The sequence below is a fragment of the Prinia subflava genome, chromosome 21 (assembly GCF_021018805.1).
Source record: "Prinia subflava isolate CZ2003 ecotype Zambia chromosome 21, Cam_Psub_1.2, whole genome shotgun sequence".
NCBI lineage: Eukaryota > Metazoa > Chordata > Aves > Passeriformes > Cisticolidae > Prinia > Prinia subflava.
In genome coordinates this window covers 6,438,218-6,455,073 of record NC_086267.1, presented here as the reverse complement: position 1 = coordinate 6,455,073, position 16,856 = coordinate 6,438,218, and the positions used below count along the sequence as shown (strand labels likewise).

Here is a 16,856-nt window from a genome sequence, read left to right as displayed (position 1 = left end):
GCTGGAATGCTCAGGGATCTCAATTCCCTCTTTTCAGCAAAGAACTCGCTGGTGTCAATTTGAATTTCAAAAAGCTCCGAGGTGTGGGAGGTTGTTTGAGTTGAGAAATCTTTTTTTGGTGGGGTTTTTTTTAACTGGCAGAAGAAATGCGGAGAGAGGGGGAAAAAGGAAAGGGAGGAAAGCGCCGGAGCGGCTTTTTTTGCATTCCAAAATCCAACGGGATGGGTTTGGAATGAGGGGAGGGCAGAGCAGGGGCAGGGAGGGAAGGGAGAGGGAGGAGAAGGAGGGAGGGAAGGAAAGAGAGAAGTAGGGAAGGAGAGAAGGAAAGAGAGGGAGGGAAGGAGAAAAGGAGAGGAGGAAGGAAGAGAAGGAGAGATGGAGAGAAGGGGGAGGGAGAGGAGGAGAGGGAAGGAGGAGAGGGAAGGAGGGAGGGAGGGAAAGACGGATGAAGAGAGGGAGAGGAGGATGAAAGGAGAGAAGGAGAGAAAGAAGGGGAGAGAGAGGGAGAGAAGAACAGAAAGAGAAGTAGAGAAGGAGAGAAGAAAGGAGAGAGGGGGGGACAGAGAGAAGGAGAGAAAGATGGAGAGAAGAGAGGGAGAGAAGGATGGAGAGAAAGAGAAGGAAGGAGGGAAAGAGGGATTGAAGAGATGGGGAGAAGGAGGGAGGGAGAAGAGCAGGAAAGGAGAGGAGAGAGAAAGAGAGAGTAGAGAAGAAGAGGAGGGATGGAGAGAGGGAGAGAAGAGAGGAAGAGAAGGACAGAAAGAGAGAGAAGGAAGGAGAGAAGAAGAGAAGGAGGGAGGCAAAGAAGGAGACACAAAGGGATGGAGAGGGCAAAGGGAGAGAAGGAGGGAGAGAAAGAGGGATTGAAGAGATGGAGAGGAGGGAAGGAGAGAAGGGGAGAGAAAGAAGAAGAGAAGGAGAGAAGCAGAGGAGGGATGGAGGGAAGGAGAGAGGAAGAGAAGAGACAGAGAGAAAGAGAGAAGGAAGGAGAGAGGCAGGGAGAGGCTCCCCAGGCGCTCGCAGTGCCGCCGGAGCCCTGGCACGCCCCGCTGTCACCCTGGGCACAGCCGCGGTGTTCCCCACTGTCACCCTGGGCACACCCGCGGTGTTCCCCGCTGTCACTCTGGGCACACCCGCGGTGTTCCCCGCTGTCACCCTGGGCACACCCGCGGCGTTCCCCGCTGTCACCCTGGGCACACCTGCGGTGTTTCCCGGTGGCACTCTGGGCACAGCCGCGGTGTTCCCCCTGTCACCCTGGGCACACCCGCGGTGTTCCCTGCTGTCACCCTGGGCACACCCGCGGTGTTCCCTGCTGTCACCCTGGGCACACCCGCGGTGTTCCCCGCTGTCACCCTGGGCACAGCTGCGGCGTTTCCCGCTGTCACTCTGGGCACACCCGCGGTGTTTCCCGGTGGCACTCTGGGCACACCCGCGGTGTTCCCCACTGTCACTCTGGGCACACCCGCGGTGTTTCCCGGTGTCACCCTGGGCACACCCGCAGTGTTCCCCGCTGTCACCCTGGGCACACCCGCAGTGTTCCCCGCTGGCCCCCTGGGCACACCCGCGGCGTTTCCCGGTGGCACTCTGGGCACACCCGCGGTGTTCCCCGCTGTCACCCTGGGCACACCCGCAGTGTTCCCCGCTGTCACTCTGGGCACAGCCGCGGTGTTCCCCCTGTCACCCTGGGCACACCCGCAGTGTTCCCCGCTGTCACCCTGGGCACAGCTGCGGCGTTTCCCGCTGTCACTCTGGGCACACCCGCGGTGTTTCCCGGTGGCACTCTGGGCACACCCGCGGTGTTCCCCGCTGTCACCCTGGGCACACCCGCGGTGTTCCCCGCTGTCACCCTGGGCACACCCGCGGTGTTCCCCGCTGTCACCCTGGGCACACCCGCGGTGTTTCCCGCTGTCACCCTGGGCACACCCGTGGTGTTTCCCGCTGTCACCCTGGGCACACCCGCGGTGTTTCCCGGTGGCACTCTGGGCACAGCCGCGGTGTTCCCCCTGTCACCCTGGGCACACCCCGCGGTGTTCCCTGCTGGCCCCCTGGGCACACCCGCGGCGTTTCCCGGTGGCACTCTGGGCACACCCGCGGCGTTCCCCGCTGTCACCCTGGGCACAGCCACGGCGTTTCCCGGCAGGTTTAACACGGGCTCGGGCACGGGCACGGTGAGCAGCCGGGTGCGGGTGCAGCCGGGCCGCTGGCACCGCCTGGAGCTGACGCGGAACCGGCGCAGCGGCGCCCTGGCCGTGGACGGGGAGCCCCAGGTGAGCGGGCACAGCCCCCCGGGCACCGACGGCCTCAACCTGGACACCGACCTCTTCATCGGGGGAGCGCCCGACGAGCACATGGCACTGTGAGGGGACACGGGGCACTGGGACAGGGGGGGCACTGGGAGAGGGGCACTGTGAGGGGGGCACTGGGAATGGGGGTGACACTGGGAATGGGGGGCACTGGGACGGGGGGCACTGGGACGGGGGGCACTGGGACGGGGGGGCACTGGGGATGGGGGTGGCACTGGGCCTGTGAGGGTGGCACTGCCCCATAGGGGTGGCACCGGGTCTGGGGGTGGCACTGGGAATGGGAGGGTGGCACTGGGAATGGGAGGGTGGCACTGCCCCATGAGTGTGACACTGTCCATGACCATGACCGTGGCACTGCCCTCCAAGGGTGACACTGCCCCATGAGTGTGACACTGCCCCTGCGAGTGTGACACTGCCCCTGCGAGTGTGGCACTGTGCCATGAGTGTGACACTGTCCTGTGAGTGTGACACTGCCCTATGAGTGTGACACTGCCCCATGACTGTGGCACTGCCCCTGCGAGTGTGACACTGCCCCGTGAGTGTGACACTGCCCTATGAGTGTGACACTGCCCCATGAGTGTGACACTGCCCCGTGAGTGTGACACTGCCCTATGAGTGTGACACTGCCCCATGAGTGTGACACTGCCCCATGACTGTGGCACTGTCCCATGAGTGTGACACTGTCCCTTCAAGGGTGGCACTGCCCTGCAAGGGTGGCACTGCCCCATGAGTGTGGCACTGTCCCATGAGTGTGACACCGCCCCATGAGTGTGGCACTGTCCCATGAGTGTGACACTGTCCCTTCAAGGGTGACACTGTCCCATGAGTGTGACACTGTGCCATGAGTGTGACACTGCCCCATGAGCGTGACACTGTCCCGTGAGTGTGACACTGTCCCATGAGTGTGACACTGCCCCGTGAGTGTGACACTGCCCTGCGAGGATGCCAAGGCAGGGACACCTCCCATCTCCGATGTCCCCCCTGCTGCCCACCCCAGCTGCCCGCCAGGACCCCCCTTGGGGACACCCCGGTGCCGCTGTGTCCCCTCAGGGTGGCCGAGCGCACCGAGGCCACGGGCGGCCTGCGGGGCTGCGTCCGCGCCCTGGGCATCAACAACCGCGTGTACGAGCTGCGCCAGGGCGCCGGCGACGTCCTCTACGGCAGCGCCGTGGGCGAGTGCGGCAACGACCCGTGCCAGCCCAACCCCTGCCACCACGGCGGCGTGTGCCACGCCAGGGACGCCGAGATGTTCCACTGCCAGTGCCTCGAGGGCCACACGGGTACGGGAAGGTTTTGGGGTGGTTGAGGAGGGTGAAGGTGTGGATGAGTTCAGGGGGGATGTGGGGATAAGGGATGGGTGTGGTTGTCCTCGTGTCCTAAATGATGTCCCTTTAGGGGTGTTAAATAATGTCACCTTAAGGTGTTTGGGGGTGGGGTGTCCCTCCCTTTGTGGGGTTCGCTGTGGGGAAATTCTGCACTGAAAGAGGGGCTGGGCACTGGAATTGCCTTTGGGCATGGGAATCATCTTTGGGCACCGGAATCTTCTTGGCAGGACCCTGGGGACATGGAGGACGTGGGGGACACTGGGGACATGGAGGACATGGGGGACATTGGGGACATGGGGGAGGGACACTGGGGACATGGAGGACGTGGGAGACACTGGGGACGTGGGGGACGTGGGGGACATGGGGGACATGGGGGACATTGGGGACATGGAGGACGTGGAGGACATGGGGGCATTGGGAATGTGCGGGACCTTGGGGCCATGGGGGGCAGGGGGACACTGGGGGCGTGGAGGACGTGGGAGACATTGGGGACACAGAGGACATTGGAGACATGGGAGACATGAGGACATGGGGACATTGGGGAGGTGAAGGACATGGGGACATTGGGGAGGTGAAGGACACGGGGACCATGGGGACATTGGGGATGTGAGGGACACTGGGGATGCTGTGGACATGAGGGACACTGTGGACATGAGGGAAACTGGGGATGTGAGGGACACCATAGACACGGGGACCCTGGGGACCCTGGGGACACCATGGACACGGGGACCCTGGGGACCCTGGGGACACCATGGACACGGGGACCCTGGGGACCCTGGGGACACCATGGACACGGGGACCCTGGGGACACCATGGACACGGGGACCCTGGGGACACCGTGGACACGGGGACCCTGGGGACCCTGGGGACACCGTGGACACGGGGACCCTGGGGACACTGGGGACACCGTGGACACGGGGACCCTGGGGACATTGGGGACACCATAGACACAGGGACACCAGGGACGTGTCCCCCGGGCTGGTGCCACGCCGCCCGTGCCCCGCAGGCCCCACGTGCGCCTTCGAGAGGAACCCGTGCGAGCCGTCACCGTGCCACGCCTCCGCCACCTGCCTGGTGCTGCCGGACCGCGGCGCGCTCTGCGCCTGCCCCATGGGCCGCGAGGGCGACCTCTGCGAGCGAGGTGGGACACGGGGACCCCCCTGTGCCCTCGGTGGCCCCCGGGGCGTGTGCCACCCCTGACTGTGCCCGCTTTGTGCCCAGTGACGGAGCAGGACCAGTCCGTGCCCTTCCTGCCCGAGTTCAACGGCTTCTCCTTCCTGGAGCTGAACGGGCTGCAGAGCTTCGTGCCCGACCTGCAGTGAGTGCCGGGGACGTCGGGGGCACCCCTCACCTGCCAGGGGCACCCCTCACCTGGCAGGGCTGGAATTTGTGTCACATCCCCACCCCACAGCATCAGGGCATCGGGGGCACCACTCACCTGGCAGGGCTGGCACATCAAGATATCCCTCACCTGGCAGGGCTGGCATTTCTGTCACTCCTCACCTGGCATTTCTGTCACCCCTCACCTGGCAGGGTTGGAATTCCTGTCACCCTCACCTGGCAGGGCTGATATTTCTGTCACCCTTCACCTGGCAGGGCTCAGGGCTGGCATTTCTGTCACATCCCCACTCCTCACCTGGCAGGGCTGGCATTTCTGTCACCCTTCACCTGGCAGGGCTCAGGGCTGGCATTTCTGTCACTCCCCCGGCTCAGGGTTGCCCCGAGGGAGGTGGGCGCAGGGCAGGGTTGGGTGTCCCCGACCCCGCTGTCCCCCCCCGTGTCCCTGACCCCGCTGTCCCCACCCCGCTGTCCCCACCCTGCTGTCCCTGACCCCCTGTCCCCAACCCCGCTGTCTCCACCCCGCTGTCCCCACCCCGTGTCCCCACCCTGCTGTCCTGACCCTGCTGTCCCCACCCCGTGTCCCCACCCCGTGTCCCTGACCCCGCTGTCCCTGACCCGCTGTCCCCCACCCCGTGTCCCCACCCCGTGTCCTGACCCCGTGTCCCCCCCGTGTCCCCACGCCGCTGTCCCCACCCCGCTGTCCCAACCCTGCTGTCCTGACCCCGCTGTCCCCCCCCGTGTCCTGACCCCGTGTCCCCTCCGTGTCCCCCCCCCGTGTCCCCACCCCCGCTGTCCCCCCCCCCGTGTCCCCCCCCCGTGTCCCCCCGTGTCCCCAGGGACAGGATGGCCATGGAGCTGGTGCTGCTGGCCCGCAAGCCCAGCGGGTTGATCTTCTACAACGGCCAGAAGAGCGACGGCAAAGGCGACTTCGTGTCCCTGGCGCTGCACGAGGGACACCTGGAGTACAGATACGACCTGGGCAAGGGGCCCGCCGTGCTCAGGTGAGCAGAGCCCACAAATTCACATCAAAACATCCAAATCGTGGATTGGAGGGGAATTTCTCAGGGTCCTGGGATTTAAATCGTGGATTTGAGGGTGGAAAAGTGGAATTTCTCAGGGTCCCAGGCTTTAAATCCTGGTTATAAGGGTGGAAAAGTGGAATTTCTCAGGGTCCTGGGGCCTGTAATGGTGGAGAAGTAGAATTTCTCAGGGTCCCGGGCTTTAAATCCTGGCTGTAAAGGTGGAAAAGTGGAATTTCTCAGGTTCCTGGGTTTTAAATCGTGGATTGGAGGGTGCAGGACTGGAATTTCTCAGGGTCCTGGGCTTTAAATCCTGGCTATAAGGGTGGAAAAGTGGAATTTCTCAGGGTCCTGGGTTTTAAATCGTAAATTGGAAGGTGGAGCAGTGGAATTCCTCAGGGTCTTGAGCTTTAAATCGTGGATTGGAGGGTGAAGATGATGATGATGATGATAATGATAATAATGATGATGATGATTGATGATAATGATGATGATAATAATGATATTAATGATAATAATGGTGATGATGATAATGATGATAATAATGATGATGATAATGATGATGATGATGATGATGATGATAATGATGATAATGATAATAATGATAATAATGATAATAATGATGATGATGATGATGATGATGATGATGATGATAATGATGATGATGATAATAATGATAATAATGATGATGATGATGATGATAATGATGATGATGATAATAATGATAATAATGATAATGATGATGATAATGATGATGATGATAATAATGATAATAATGATGATGATGATTGATGATAATGATGATGATAATAATGATATTAATGATAATAATGGTGATGATGATAATGATGATAATAATGATGATGATAATGATGATGATGGTGATGATAATGATAATAATGATAATAATGGTGATGATGATAATGATGATGATAATGATGATAACGATGATAATGATGATAATGATGATGATAATAATAATAATAATAATAATAATAATAATAATAATAATAATAATAATAATAATTCACACTCTCCATTCTAAAGGAAACTCCACCTTTCCCTAACCTTTCCAAACCGAGGCAGAATTTCTCACCCACTCCTTTGGCAGCCCCCAGGCCCAGCTCTCACCCCTCCTGTCCTTTCCCGCAGGAGCAGGGAGCCGGTGCCCCTGGACACGTGGGTGAGCGTGGGGCTGGAGAGGAGCGGCCGCAAGGGCGTCCTGAGGGTCAACGACGGCGCCCGCGTGGTGGGGGAGTCCCCGGTGAGTGGGGAGGGGGTTCCTCAGGAGCCTGGGTTCCAAATCGTGGATTTGAGGGTGCAGGAGTGGGATTCCGTGGGGTCCTGGGCTGTAATTCCTGCCTTGGAGGGTGTAGGAGTGGGATTCCTTGGGGTCCTGGACACTAAATCCAGCCTTGGAAGTGGCAGAGTGGGATTTCCTGGGGTCCTGGGCTGTAATTCCTGCTTTTGAAGGTTCAAGAGGGGAATTTCTCGGGTTCCTGGACACTAAATCCAGCCTTGGAGGGTGGCAGAGTGGGATTTCTTGGGGTCCTGGGCTCTAAATCCTGTTTTTGAAGGTGGCAGAGCAGGATTTCCTGGAGTCCTGGGCACTAAATCCAGCCTTGGAGGGTGCAGGAGTGGGATTTCTTGGGGTTCTGGGCTGTAATTCCTGCCTTGGAAGTGGCAGAGTGGAATTTCCTGAGGTCCTGGGCACTAATTCCTGCCTTTGAAAGTTCAAGAGGGGAATTTCCTGGGGTCCTGGGCTGTAATTCCTGCCTTGGAGGGTGGCAGAGCAGGATTTCCTGGGGTCCTGGGCTCTAATTCCTGCTTTTGAAGGTTCAAGAGTGGAATTTCCTGGGGTCCTGGGCTGTAATTCCTGCCTTTGAGGGTGGCAGAGTGGGATTTCTTGGGGTCCTGGGGGCTGTAAGGGTGGAGGAGTGAAATTTCTGAGAGTTCTGGGCTTTAAGTCATGGATTTGAGGGCGCAGGAGTGGAATTTCTCAGGCTCCTGGGCTTTAAATTGTGGATTTCAGAGTGGAAGACTGGAATTTCTCAGCGTCTTGGGCACTAAATCATGGATTTGAGGATGGAAGACTGGAATTTCTCGGGGTCCTGGGCTTTAAATAGTGGATTTGAGGGTGCAGGAGTGGAATTTCTCAGGCTCCTGGGTTTTAAATCCTGGCTTTGTGGTGCAGGAATGGAATTCCTCAGGGACAGGGTTGATGGGGGAGTCCCCGCTGAGTTGGGATGAGGTTCCCAGCCCTGCCCTGCTCCCCTGGCAGGAATTCCACGGGAATTCTTGGGTTTTAAATTCCAGCTTTGAGGGTGGAAGAGTGGAATTTCTCAGGGGGTAGAGAAGCAGAAGGGTCCCTGCATCCCTTCCCGGGGGGTTCCAGCAGCCCCAGCCCCTCTCCCTCCCTGTCCCTGCCCTGGAGCTCTCAGGAATTCCCTGGATGAGCCCCCCGCACTCTCAGGGACCCCCCATCCCTTATTTCAGCTCCTCACCTATTGTAGGTCAATAATTAGGTCGTTAATTAAGGGCCTTGATGGGTGTCGAGAGCCCCCTGGCCCTGCTGCTGCTCCCTCTCCTCTTTTCCCAGTTCCAGCCTCTCCCCATCCCTGGCCCGGAATTCCTGGGGAATTCCTTCCCTCCCACCTTCCAGGAAGCCGAGGAGGCAGGAAAAGCCCTGCTGGCTGCAGAACTCACCCCTAAATCCACCCAGAACCGCCAAAAAAAAGGGAAATTTTCCTCCCCTCAGTCCCCTCTGCGAGCAGGGCAGACCCCCGGGTGGCAGCGACCCCTCCTGCCACCCCCAGTGCCACCAGCCCCGGTGCCCGTGTCACTGCCACCCCACTGATGCCCCTTTTTTCGTTATTTTTCTCTTTCTCCCTTTGATTTTTGTCCTTTCTCTGTCCTTTTCCCTCCCCTGCTGTCTGGATCCCAGAAATCCCGTAAGGTACAGATAAGTATCACCCCTCCCTCCCTCGCCTCCATCTCATCTGCCATCGGCGCCTCGTTGCCTTTTTTTTGTGTTTTCCATCCCAATCTCAGCGTTCCACCCCCTGGTTTAGGATCCCTGTAGTTTAGAGCCTTTAGTTTGGGAGTATTTTAATTAATCCGCTCATTTTTTAATTTGTTGTTGTCGTTGTGTTAATCCCACAAAGCGTTTCCTTAGTGATCCACTTCACCCCGTCCTTGCTGTGGCTCCATCCCGGAGAATTCCTGGGAATCCTGGGGCTGTTCCAGCGGGGCCACAGCAAGGAGGGAATTTCCTCCTCCAAAAACTCCACGTGGGGTGCAGGAGAACCTCCTCGAGCCGGGGGTGCAGGAGGAGCTCCTCAGACCTGGAGAGACTCCTAAAACCTGGAGGAACTCCTAAAACCTGGAGAAACTCCTAAAACCTGGAGCAGCTCCACAAACCTAGAGAAAATTCTCAAACCTAGAGAAAATTCTCAAATCTGGAGAAAATTCTCAAACCTGGAGAAACTCCTCAAATCTGGAGAGACTCCTCAAACCTGGAGAGACTCCTCAGACCTGGAGAAATTCCTAAAACCTGGAGGAACTCCTCAAACCTGGAGCAGCTCCTCAAACCTAGAGAAAATCCTCAAACCTGGAGGAACTCCTTAAACCTGGAGAAAATCCTCAAATCTGGAGAAACTCCTTAAACTGGAGAAACTCCTCAGACCTGGAGAAACTCCTCAGATTTGGAGAGACTCCTTAAACCTGGAGCAGCTCCTCAAACCTGGAGCAGCTCCTCAAACCTGGAGCAGCTCCTCAAACCTAGAGAAAATCCTCAAACCTGGAGGAAATCCTCAAATCTGGAGGAAATTCTCTAACATGGAGAAACTCCTTGAACCTGGAGAAACTCCTTAAACCTGGAGAAAATTCTCAAACCTAGAGAAAATCCTCAAATCTGGAGAAAATTCTCAAACCTGGAGAAAATCCTCAAACCTGGAGAGACTCCTCAGACCTGGAGCAGCTCCTCAAACCTGGAGCAGCTCCTCAAACCTAGAGAAAATCCTCAAACCTGGAGGAAATTCTCTAACCTGGAGAAACTCCTTGAACCTGGAGAAACTCCTTAAACCTGGAGGAACTCCTCAAACCTGGAGAAACTCCTCAAACCTGGAGCAGCTCCTCAGACCTGGAGCAGCTCCTCAGACCTGGAGCAGCTCCTCAGACCTGGAGCAACTCCTTAAACCTGGAGGAACTCCTAAATCCTGGAGCAGCTCCTCAAATCTGGAGATACTCCTTAAACCTGGAGAAAACTCTCAAACCTAGAGAAAATTCTCAAACCTGAAGGAATTCCTTAAACCTGGAGGAACTCCTCAAACCCGGAGCAGCTCCTCAGACCTGGCTCCCTCTGGAATTTTCTGGGATTTGAGCACTCAGAGCGATGTTTGGGTACCCCAATTTTGGGGGTCACAGAGCCCCCTCCAGGCCTCCCAAAAATTCAACCCGGGGGAAAAACCCAGCCCAGGGCCCTGCCGGGGGTGGGACCTCGGCGTGAGGAGGTTCCCTGGAGGCTCCATCCGTAGAATCATCAATAAAATATCATCAAATAAAACCCCATCAAATAAAATATCATCAAATAAAATATCATCAAATAAAACATCATCAAACAAACAAAATGCCATCAAATAAAACATCATCAAACAAACAAAATACCATCAAATAAAACATCATCAAACAAAGAAAATACCATCAAATAAAACATCATCAAACAAACAAAATACCATCAAATAAAACATCATCAAACAAACAAAATACCATCAAATAAAACATCATCAAACAAACAAAATACCATCAAATAAAACATCATCAAACAAACAAAATACCATCAAATAAAACATCATCAAACAAACAAAATGCCATCCAACAAAATGTCATCAAATAAAATGTCATCAAATAAAAATGTCATCAAATAAAATACCATCAAATAAATTCTCATCAAATAAAATACCATCAAATAAAATTCTCATCAGATAAATTCTCATGGAATCAATTCTCATCAAATAAAATTCTCATGGAATAAATTCCCATCAAATAAAATTCTCATGGAATAAATTCTCATGGAATCAATTCTCATCAAATAAAATTCTCATGGAATAAATTCCCATCAAATAAATTCTCATCAAATAAAATTCTCATCAGATAAATTCTCATGGAATAAATTCTCATGGAATATCCCAAACCGAGGGTGGCCCAGCGTGGCCCTGGCAGCCCCGGTGACCCCGCTGTCCCCACAGATGCCCCACATGGTGCTGAACCTCAAGGAGCCCCTCTACGTGGGGGGAGCCCCCGATTTCTCCAGGCTGGCCCGGGCAGCTGCCGTCACCAGCGGCTTCGAGGGAGCCCTGCAGAGGGTGAGGTTCTGCTTTACAGCCCTGAGAGGATTTTTCCTCCTTCCCTGACCCCATTTTCCCCTCCCTGACCTCATTTTCCCTTTCTGAGTGGGAATTTTCCCTTTCTGAGTGGGAATTTTCCCTTTCTGAGTGTGTTTTCCCCCCTCCCTGAGCAGGATTTTTCCCTCCTTGAGTGAGTTTTTCCCCTCTCTGACCCCGTTTCCCCCCTCCCTGACCCCATTTTCCCCTTTCTGAGTGTGTTTTTTCCCCTCCCTGAGTGTTTTCCCCCCTCCCTGACCCCGTTTTTTCCCCTCCCTGACCCCATTTTTCCCCTCCCTGACCCCATTTTCCCCTCCCTGACCCCATTTTCCCCTCCCTGACCCCATTTTTCCCCTCCCTGACCCCGTTTTCCCCTCCCTGACCCCATTTTCCCCTCCCTGACCCCGTTTTTTCCCCTCCCTGACCCCATTTTCCCTTCCCTGACCCGGTTTTTCCCCTCTCTGACCCCGTTTTTCCCCTCTCTGACCCCGTTTTTCCCCTCCCTGACCCTGTTTTTTCCATTTCTGAGTGTGTTTTTTCCCTTTCTGTGTTTTTCCCCTCCCTGACCCCGTTTTTTCCCCTCCCTGACCCCGTTTTTTCCATTTCTGAGTGTGTTTTTCCCCTCCCTGACCCCATTTTTTCCATTTCTGAGTGTGTTTTCCCCCTCCCTGACCCCATTTTCCCCTCCCTGACCCCGTTTTTCCCCTCCCTGACCCCATTTTCCCCTCCCTGACCCCGTTTTTCCCCCGCAGATCTCCCTCGGGGGGGGTGCCGGTGCTCAGCGAGCGGAACATCCGCAGTGCCCGCGAGGTGTCCCGGTTCCGCGGGCACCCCTGCACGGCCGTGCCAGGCCCGTGCCAGCACGGCGGCACCTGCAGCCCCAGCATGGCCGGGTACCACTGCTCCTGCCAGCGCGGCTTCTCGGGGACACACTGCGACAAAGGTGGGACACCGGGATAGCAGGGGGGCGCTGGGGGTGGCACTGGGGGATGGGGGGTGGCACTGGGGGCTGGGGGTGGCACTGGGGGCTGGGGGTGGCATAGGGACACTGGGGGTGGCATAGGGACACTGGGGGTGGCACTAGGGGCTGGAGGTGGCACAAGGAAGGTGGGGGTGGCACGGGGAAGGTGGAGGTGGCACAGGGCATTGGAGGTGGCACAGGGCATTGGAGGTGGCACAGGGAAGGTGGGGGTGGCCATGGGGACGGTGGAGGTGGCCCAGGGGGCTGGAGGTGGCACTGGGGGCTGTGGGTGGCACAGGGCATTGGAGGTGGCCATGGGGAGCTGGGGGTGGCACAGGGAAGGTGGGGGTGGCACAGAGGGCTGGAGGTGGCACAGGGGATGTGGAGGTGGCCATGGGGAGCTGGAGGTGGCACAGGACACTGGAGGTGGCACAGGGAGCTGGAGGTGGCACAGGAAAGGTGGGGGTGGCCATGAGGCACTGGAGGTGGCACAGAGGATGTGGAGGTGGCCCAGGGGATGTGGAGGTGGCCATGGGGACGGTGGGGGTGGCATAGGGACAGTGGGGGTGGCCATGGGGACGGTGGGGGTGGCAAAGGGGATGTGGAGGTGGCACAGGGGATGTGGAGGTGGCCCAGGGGGCTGGAGGTGGCCCAAGGGGCTGGAGGTGGCACAGGGCATTGGAGGTGGCACAGGGAAGGTGGGGGTGGCACAGGGGGCTGGGGGTGGCCGTGGGGAGTTTGAAGTGGCACAGGGGATGTGGAGGTGGCACTGGGGGCTGGAGGTGGCACGGGGAAGGTGGAGGTGGCCATGGGGAGCTGGAGGTGGCACAGGACACTGGGGGTGGCACTAGGGGCTGGAGGTGGCACAAGGAAGGTGGAGCTGGCACAGAGCATTGGAGGTGGCACAGGGGGCTGGAGGTGGCACAGGAAAGGTGGGGGTGGCCATGAGGCACTGGAGGTGGCACAGAGGATGTGGAGGTGGCCCAGGGGATGTGGGGGGTGGCCCACGGCATTGGAGGTGGGGCAGGGAAGGTGCTGATGGCACAGGGAGCTGGTACGGGGCTGGCACAGTGCACTGGAGGTGGCACAAGAAAGGTGGAGGTGGCACAGGACACTGGAGGGTGGCACGGGGAAGGTGCAGGTGGCACAGGACACTGGAGGTGGCACGGGGAAGGTGGAGATGGCACAAGGAGAGCTGGCACAGGGCACTAGAGGTGGCATAAGGAAGGTGGAGGTGGCCATGGGGAGCTGGAGGTGGCCCAGGGGATGTGGAGGTGGCACAGAGAAGGTCAAAGTGGCACAGGGAAGGTGGGGATGGCCATGAGGGGCTGGGGGTGGCACGGGGGGCTGCTTTTCCCATCTCCCTGTTTCTCATCTCCCTCCTTTTCCCTCTCCCTCCTTTTCCCATCTCCCTCCTTTTCCCTCTCCCTGCTTTTCCCATCTCCTCCTTTTCCCATCTCCCTCCTTTTCCCATCTCCTCCTTTTCCCATCTCCCTCCTTTTCCCATCTCCCTCCTTTTCCCATCTCCTCCTTTTCCCATCTCCTCCTTTTCCCTCTCCCGGGTTCCCCAGTGATCATCGAGAAGGCCGCTGGGGACGCTGAGGCCGTGGCCTTCGATGGCCGGACGTACCTGGAGTACCACAACGCCGTCACCAAGAGGTACCCGAGCCCCAAACCGGGGACTGGGCTGGGCTGGGGGGAAAAAACGGGATCCAGGAGCTCCAAACTGGGGCTGGATACTCCCAGTCCTCCCCTCCAAACCGGGGCTGGATATTCCCAGTCCTTCCCTCCAAACTGGGGCTGGATATTCCCAGTCCTTCCCTCCAAATTTAGGCTGGATATTCCCAGTCCTTCCCTCCAAACCGGGGCTGGATATTCCCAATCCTTCCCTCCAAACTGGGGCTGGATATTCCCAATCCTTCCCTCCAAACCAGGGCTGGATATTCCCAGTCCTTCCCTCCAAACCGGGCCTGGATATTCCCAATCCTTCCCTCCAAACCGGGGCTGGATATTCCCAATCCTTCCCTCCAAACCGGGCCTGGATATTCCCAATCCTTCCCTCCAAACCGGGGCTGGATATTCCCAATCCTTCCCTCCAAACTGGGGCTGGATATTCCCAGTCCTTCCCTCCAAATTTAGGCTGGATATTCCCAGTCCTTCCCTCCAAACCGGGGCTGGATATTCCCAATTCTCCCCTCCAAACTGGGGCTGGATATTCCCAATTCTCCCCTCCAAACCGGGGCAGGATATTCCCAATCCTTCCCTCCAAACTGGGGCTGGATATTCCCAATCCTTCCCTCCAAACTGGGCCTGGATATTCCCAATCCTTCCCTCCAAACCGGGGCTGGATATTCCCAATCCTTCTCTCCAAACCGGGGCTGGATATTCCCAATCCTTCCCTCCAAACTGGGGCTGGATATTCCCAGTCCTTCCCTCCAAACTGGGCCTGGATATTCCCAGTCCTTCCCTCCAAACTGGGCCTGGATATTCCCAATCCTTCCCTCCAAACCGGGGCTGGATATTCCCAATCTTTCCCTCCAAACCGGGGCTGGATATTCCCAATCCTTCCCTCCAAACTGGGGCTGGATATTCCCAATCCTTCCCTCCAAACTGGGGCTGGATATTCCCAATCCTTCCCTCCAAACCGGGGCTGGATATTCCCAATCCTCCCCTCCAAACTGGGCCTGGATATTCCCAATCCTTCCCTCCAAACTGGGGCTGGATATTCCCAGTCCTTCCCTCCAAACTGGGGCTGGATATTCCCAGTCCTTCCCTCCAAACTGGGGCTGGATATTCCCAGTCCTTCCCCATTGGTTTTCCCCCCAAATTCCCAACTCCAGGCCTGGCTGAGGTTCTGCAGCCTGGGGGAAATTCCTGGCTTAGCCCAGCCTGGCTTGGGAATGGGATGGATCCTGAATGTCCCAGGCTGGGAATTTCTCCTTTTCCTTGGGAATTCTCTCCAGGAGTGAGCAGAGCTCCCCCTGAGCTCCTCCAGGCTGGGGAATTTCTCCTTTTCCTCGGGAATTCTCTCTGGGAATGAGCAGAGCTCCCCCTGAGCTCCTCCAGGCTGGAAATTTCTGTTTTTCCTCGGGAATTCTCTCTGGGAATGAACAGAGCTCCCCCCGAGCTCCTCCAGGCTGGGAACTTGTCCTTTTCCTCGGGAATTCTCTCTGGGAATGAGCAGAGCTCCCCCTGAGCTCCTCCAGGCTGGAAATTTCTGTTTTTCCTCGGGAATTCTCTCTGGGAATGAGCAGAGCTCCCCCTGAGCTCCTCCAGGCTGGAAATTTCTGTTTTTCCTCGGGAATTCTCTCTGGGAATGAGCAGAGCTCCCCCTGAGCTCCTCCAGGCTGGAAATCTCTCCTCCAGGATTCTCCTGGCCCTCCGTGGCTCTGTCCATGCCCTCCCTCCCTCTCCCGGGGTTAATTCCCGCTGCTGGGAGAGGCTCTGGGATGCGATCCCGAAATCCTGAAATCCCGAGATCCCGAAATCCCGAGGTCCCCGCCCGTGCCGGGGTGTCCGCGTGCAGCGCTGTCTGTCCCCGTGTCCGTGTGTCTGTCCCTTCTCAGTGTCGCTGTCTCTCTGTTTCCAAGCCGCCTGAGCAATGAGATCCCGGCGTAAGTACGGCCCCGGGGGGAGGAATCCGGGGTTTTCCATGGAAAACCATTCCCGCTCCATGGAAAACCATTCCCGCTCCCGGGGGAGGAGGGTCCGGTGCTGCTCCCCCCGTGTCACCGCCAGTGTCACCGCCAGATGTTGTCCCCGCCCCGCCACAGCTGCTGCTGTCCCCCCGCCTTCATTTCATCCTTAATTTCATTTAATTTTCGATTTTGAGCATGGTGTGAATGAGGATGGGGGCAAGGAGGGGAAATCCCTGCGGCCCCAGCCAGAGGAGCTGGAGGTGGGAACTGCGGGTGCTGCTCCTGGAGTTTTCCATGTTTTCCTGGGAACCCCCCAGGGAAAGGCTCAGGGCAGGAAAATGGGGAGAAATCCCAATCCCAAATCCCTGGGAGGAGAGGAGAGGAGAGGAGAGGAGAGGAGAGGAGAGGAGAGGAGAGGAGAGGAGAGGAGAGGAGAGGAGAGGAGAGGAGAGGAGAGGAGAGGAGAGGAGAGGAGAGGAGAGGAGAGGAGAGGAGAGGAGAGGAGAGGAGAGGAGAGGAGAGGAGAGGAGAGGAGAGGAGAGGAGAGGAGAGGAGAGGAGAGGAGAGGAGAGAGAGAGGGAGAGGAGAGGAGAGGAGAGGAGAGGAGAGGAGAGGAGAGGAGGAGAGGAGAGGAGAGGAGAGGAGAAGGAAAGGAAAGGAAAGGAAAGGAAAGGAAAGGAAAGGAAAGGAAAAGGAAAGGAAAGGAAAGGAAAGGAAAGGAAAGGAAAGGAAAGGAAAGGAAAGGAAAGGAAAGGAAAGGAAAAGGAAAGGAAAGGAAAGGAAAGGAAAGGAAAGGAAAGGAAAGGAAAGGTTCCTCGCTGCCCCACGCTTATGGCACGCTCCCCTTTTCTCCCCAAGTCCCGAGGCGCTGGATTTCCCCTCGGAGCC

General features: G+C 57.2%; 1 protein-coding gene across 3 annotated transcripts in view; it reads left to right on the top strand.

The window, feature by feature from the left end:
* AGRN (agrin) overlaps positions 1-16,856 on the top strand; it is a 100,751-nt gene that overhangs the window by 78,744 nt on the left and 5,151 nt on the right. For 2 of the 3 annotated variants that reach the window (XR_010082820.1, XR_010082821.1), the window contains 9 exons: positions 2,141-2,356; positions 3,354-3,583; positions 4,635-4,769; positions 4,850-4,946; positions 5,806-5,970; positions 7,141-7,252; positions 11,235-11,351; positions 12,122-12,312; positions 13,902-13,989. Coding sequence is in view for 1 of the 3 variants with exons in the window: in XM_063417333.1 (XP_063273403.1) it covers positions 2,141-2,356; positions 3,354-3,583; positions 4,635-4,769; positions 4,850-4,946; positions 5,806-5,970; positions 7,141-7,252; positions 11,235-11,356; positions 12,122-12,312; positions 13,902-13,989 (1,356 nt within the window). In the remaining 2 variants the exon portion in view is untranslated. Of the gene's footprint in view, positions 1-2,140; positions 2,357-3,353; positions 3,584-4,634; positions 4,770-4,849; positions 4,947-5,805; positions 5,971-7,140; positions 7,253-11,234; positions 11,357-12,121; positions 12,313-13,901; positions 13,990-16,856 lie in introns of all 3 variants that reach the window. The other variant, XM_063417333.1, reaches the window with a different exon arrangement.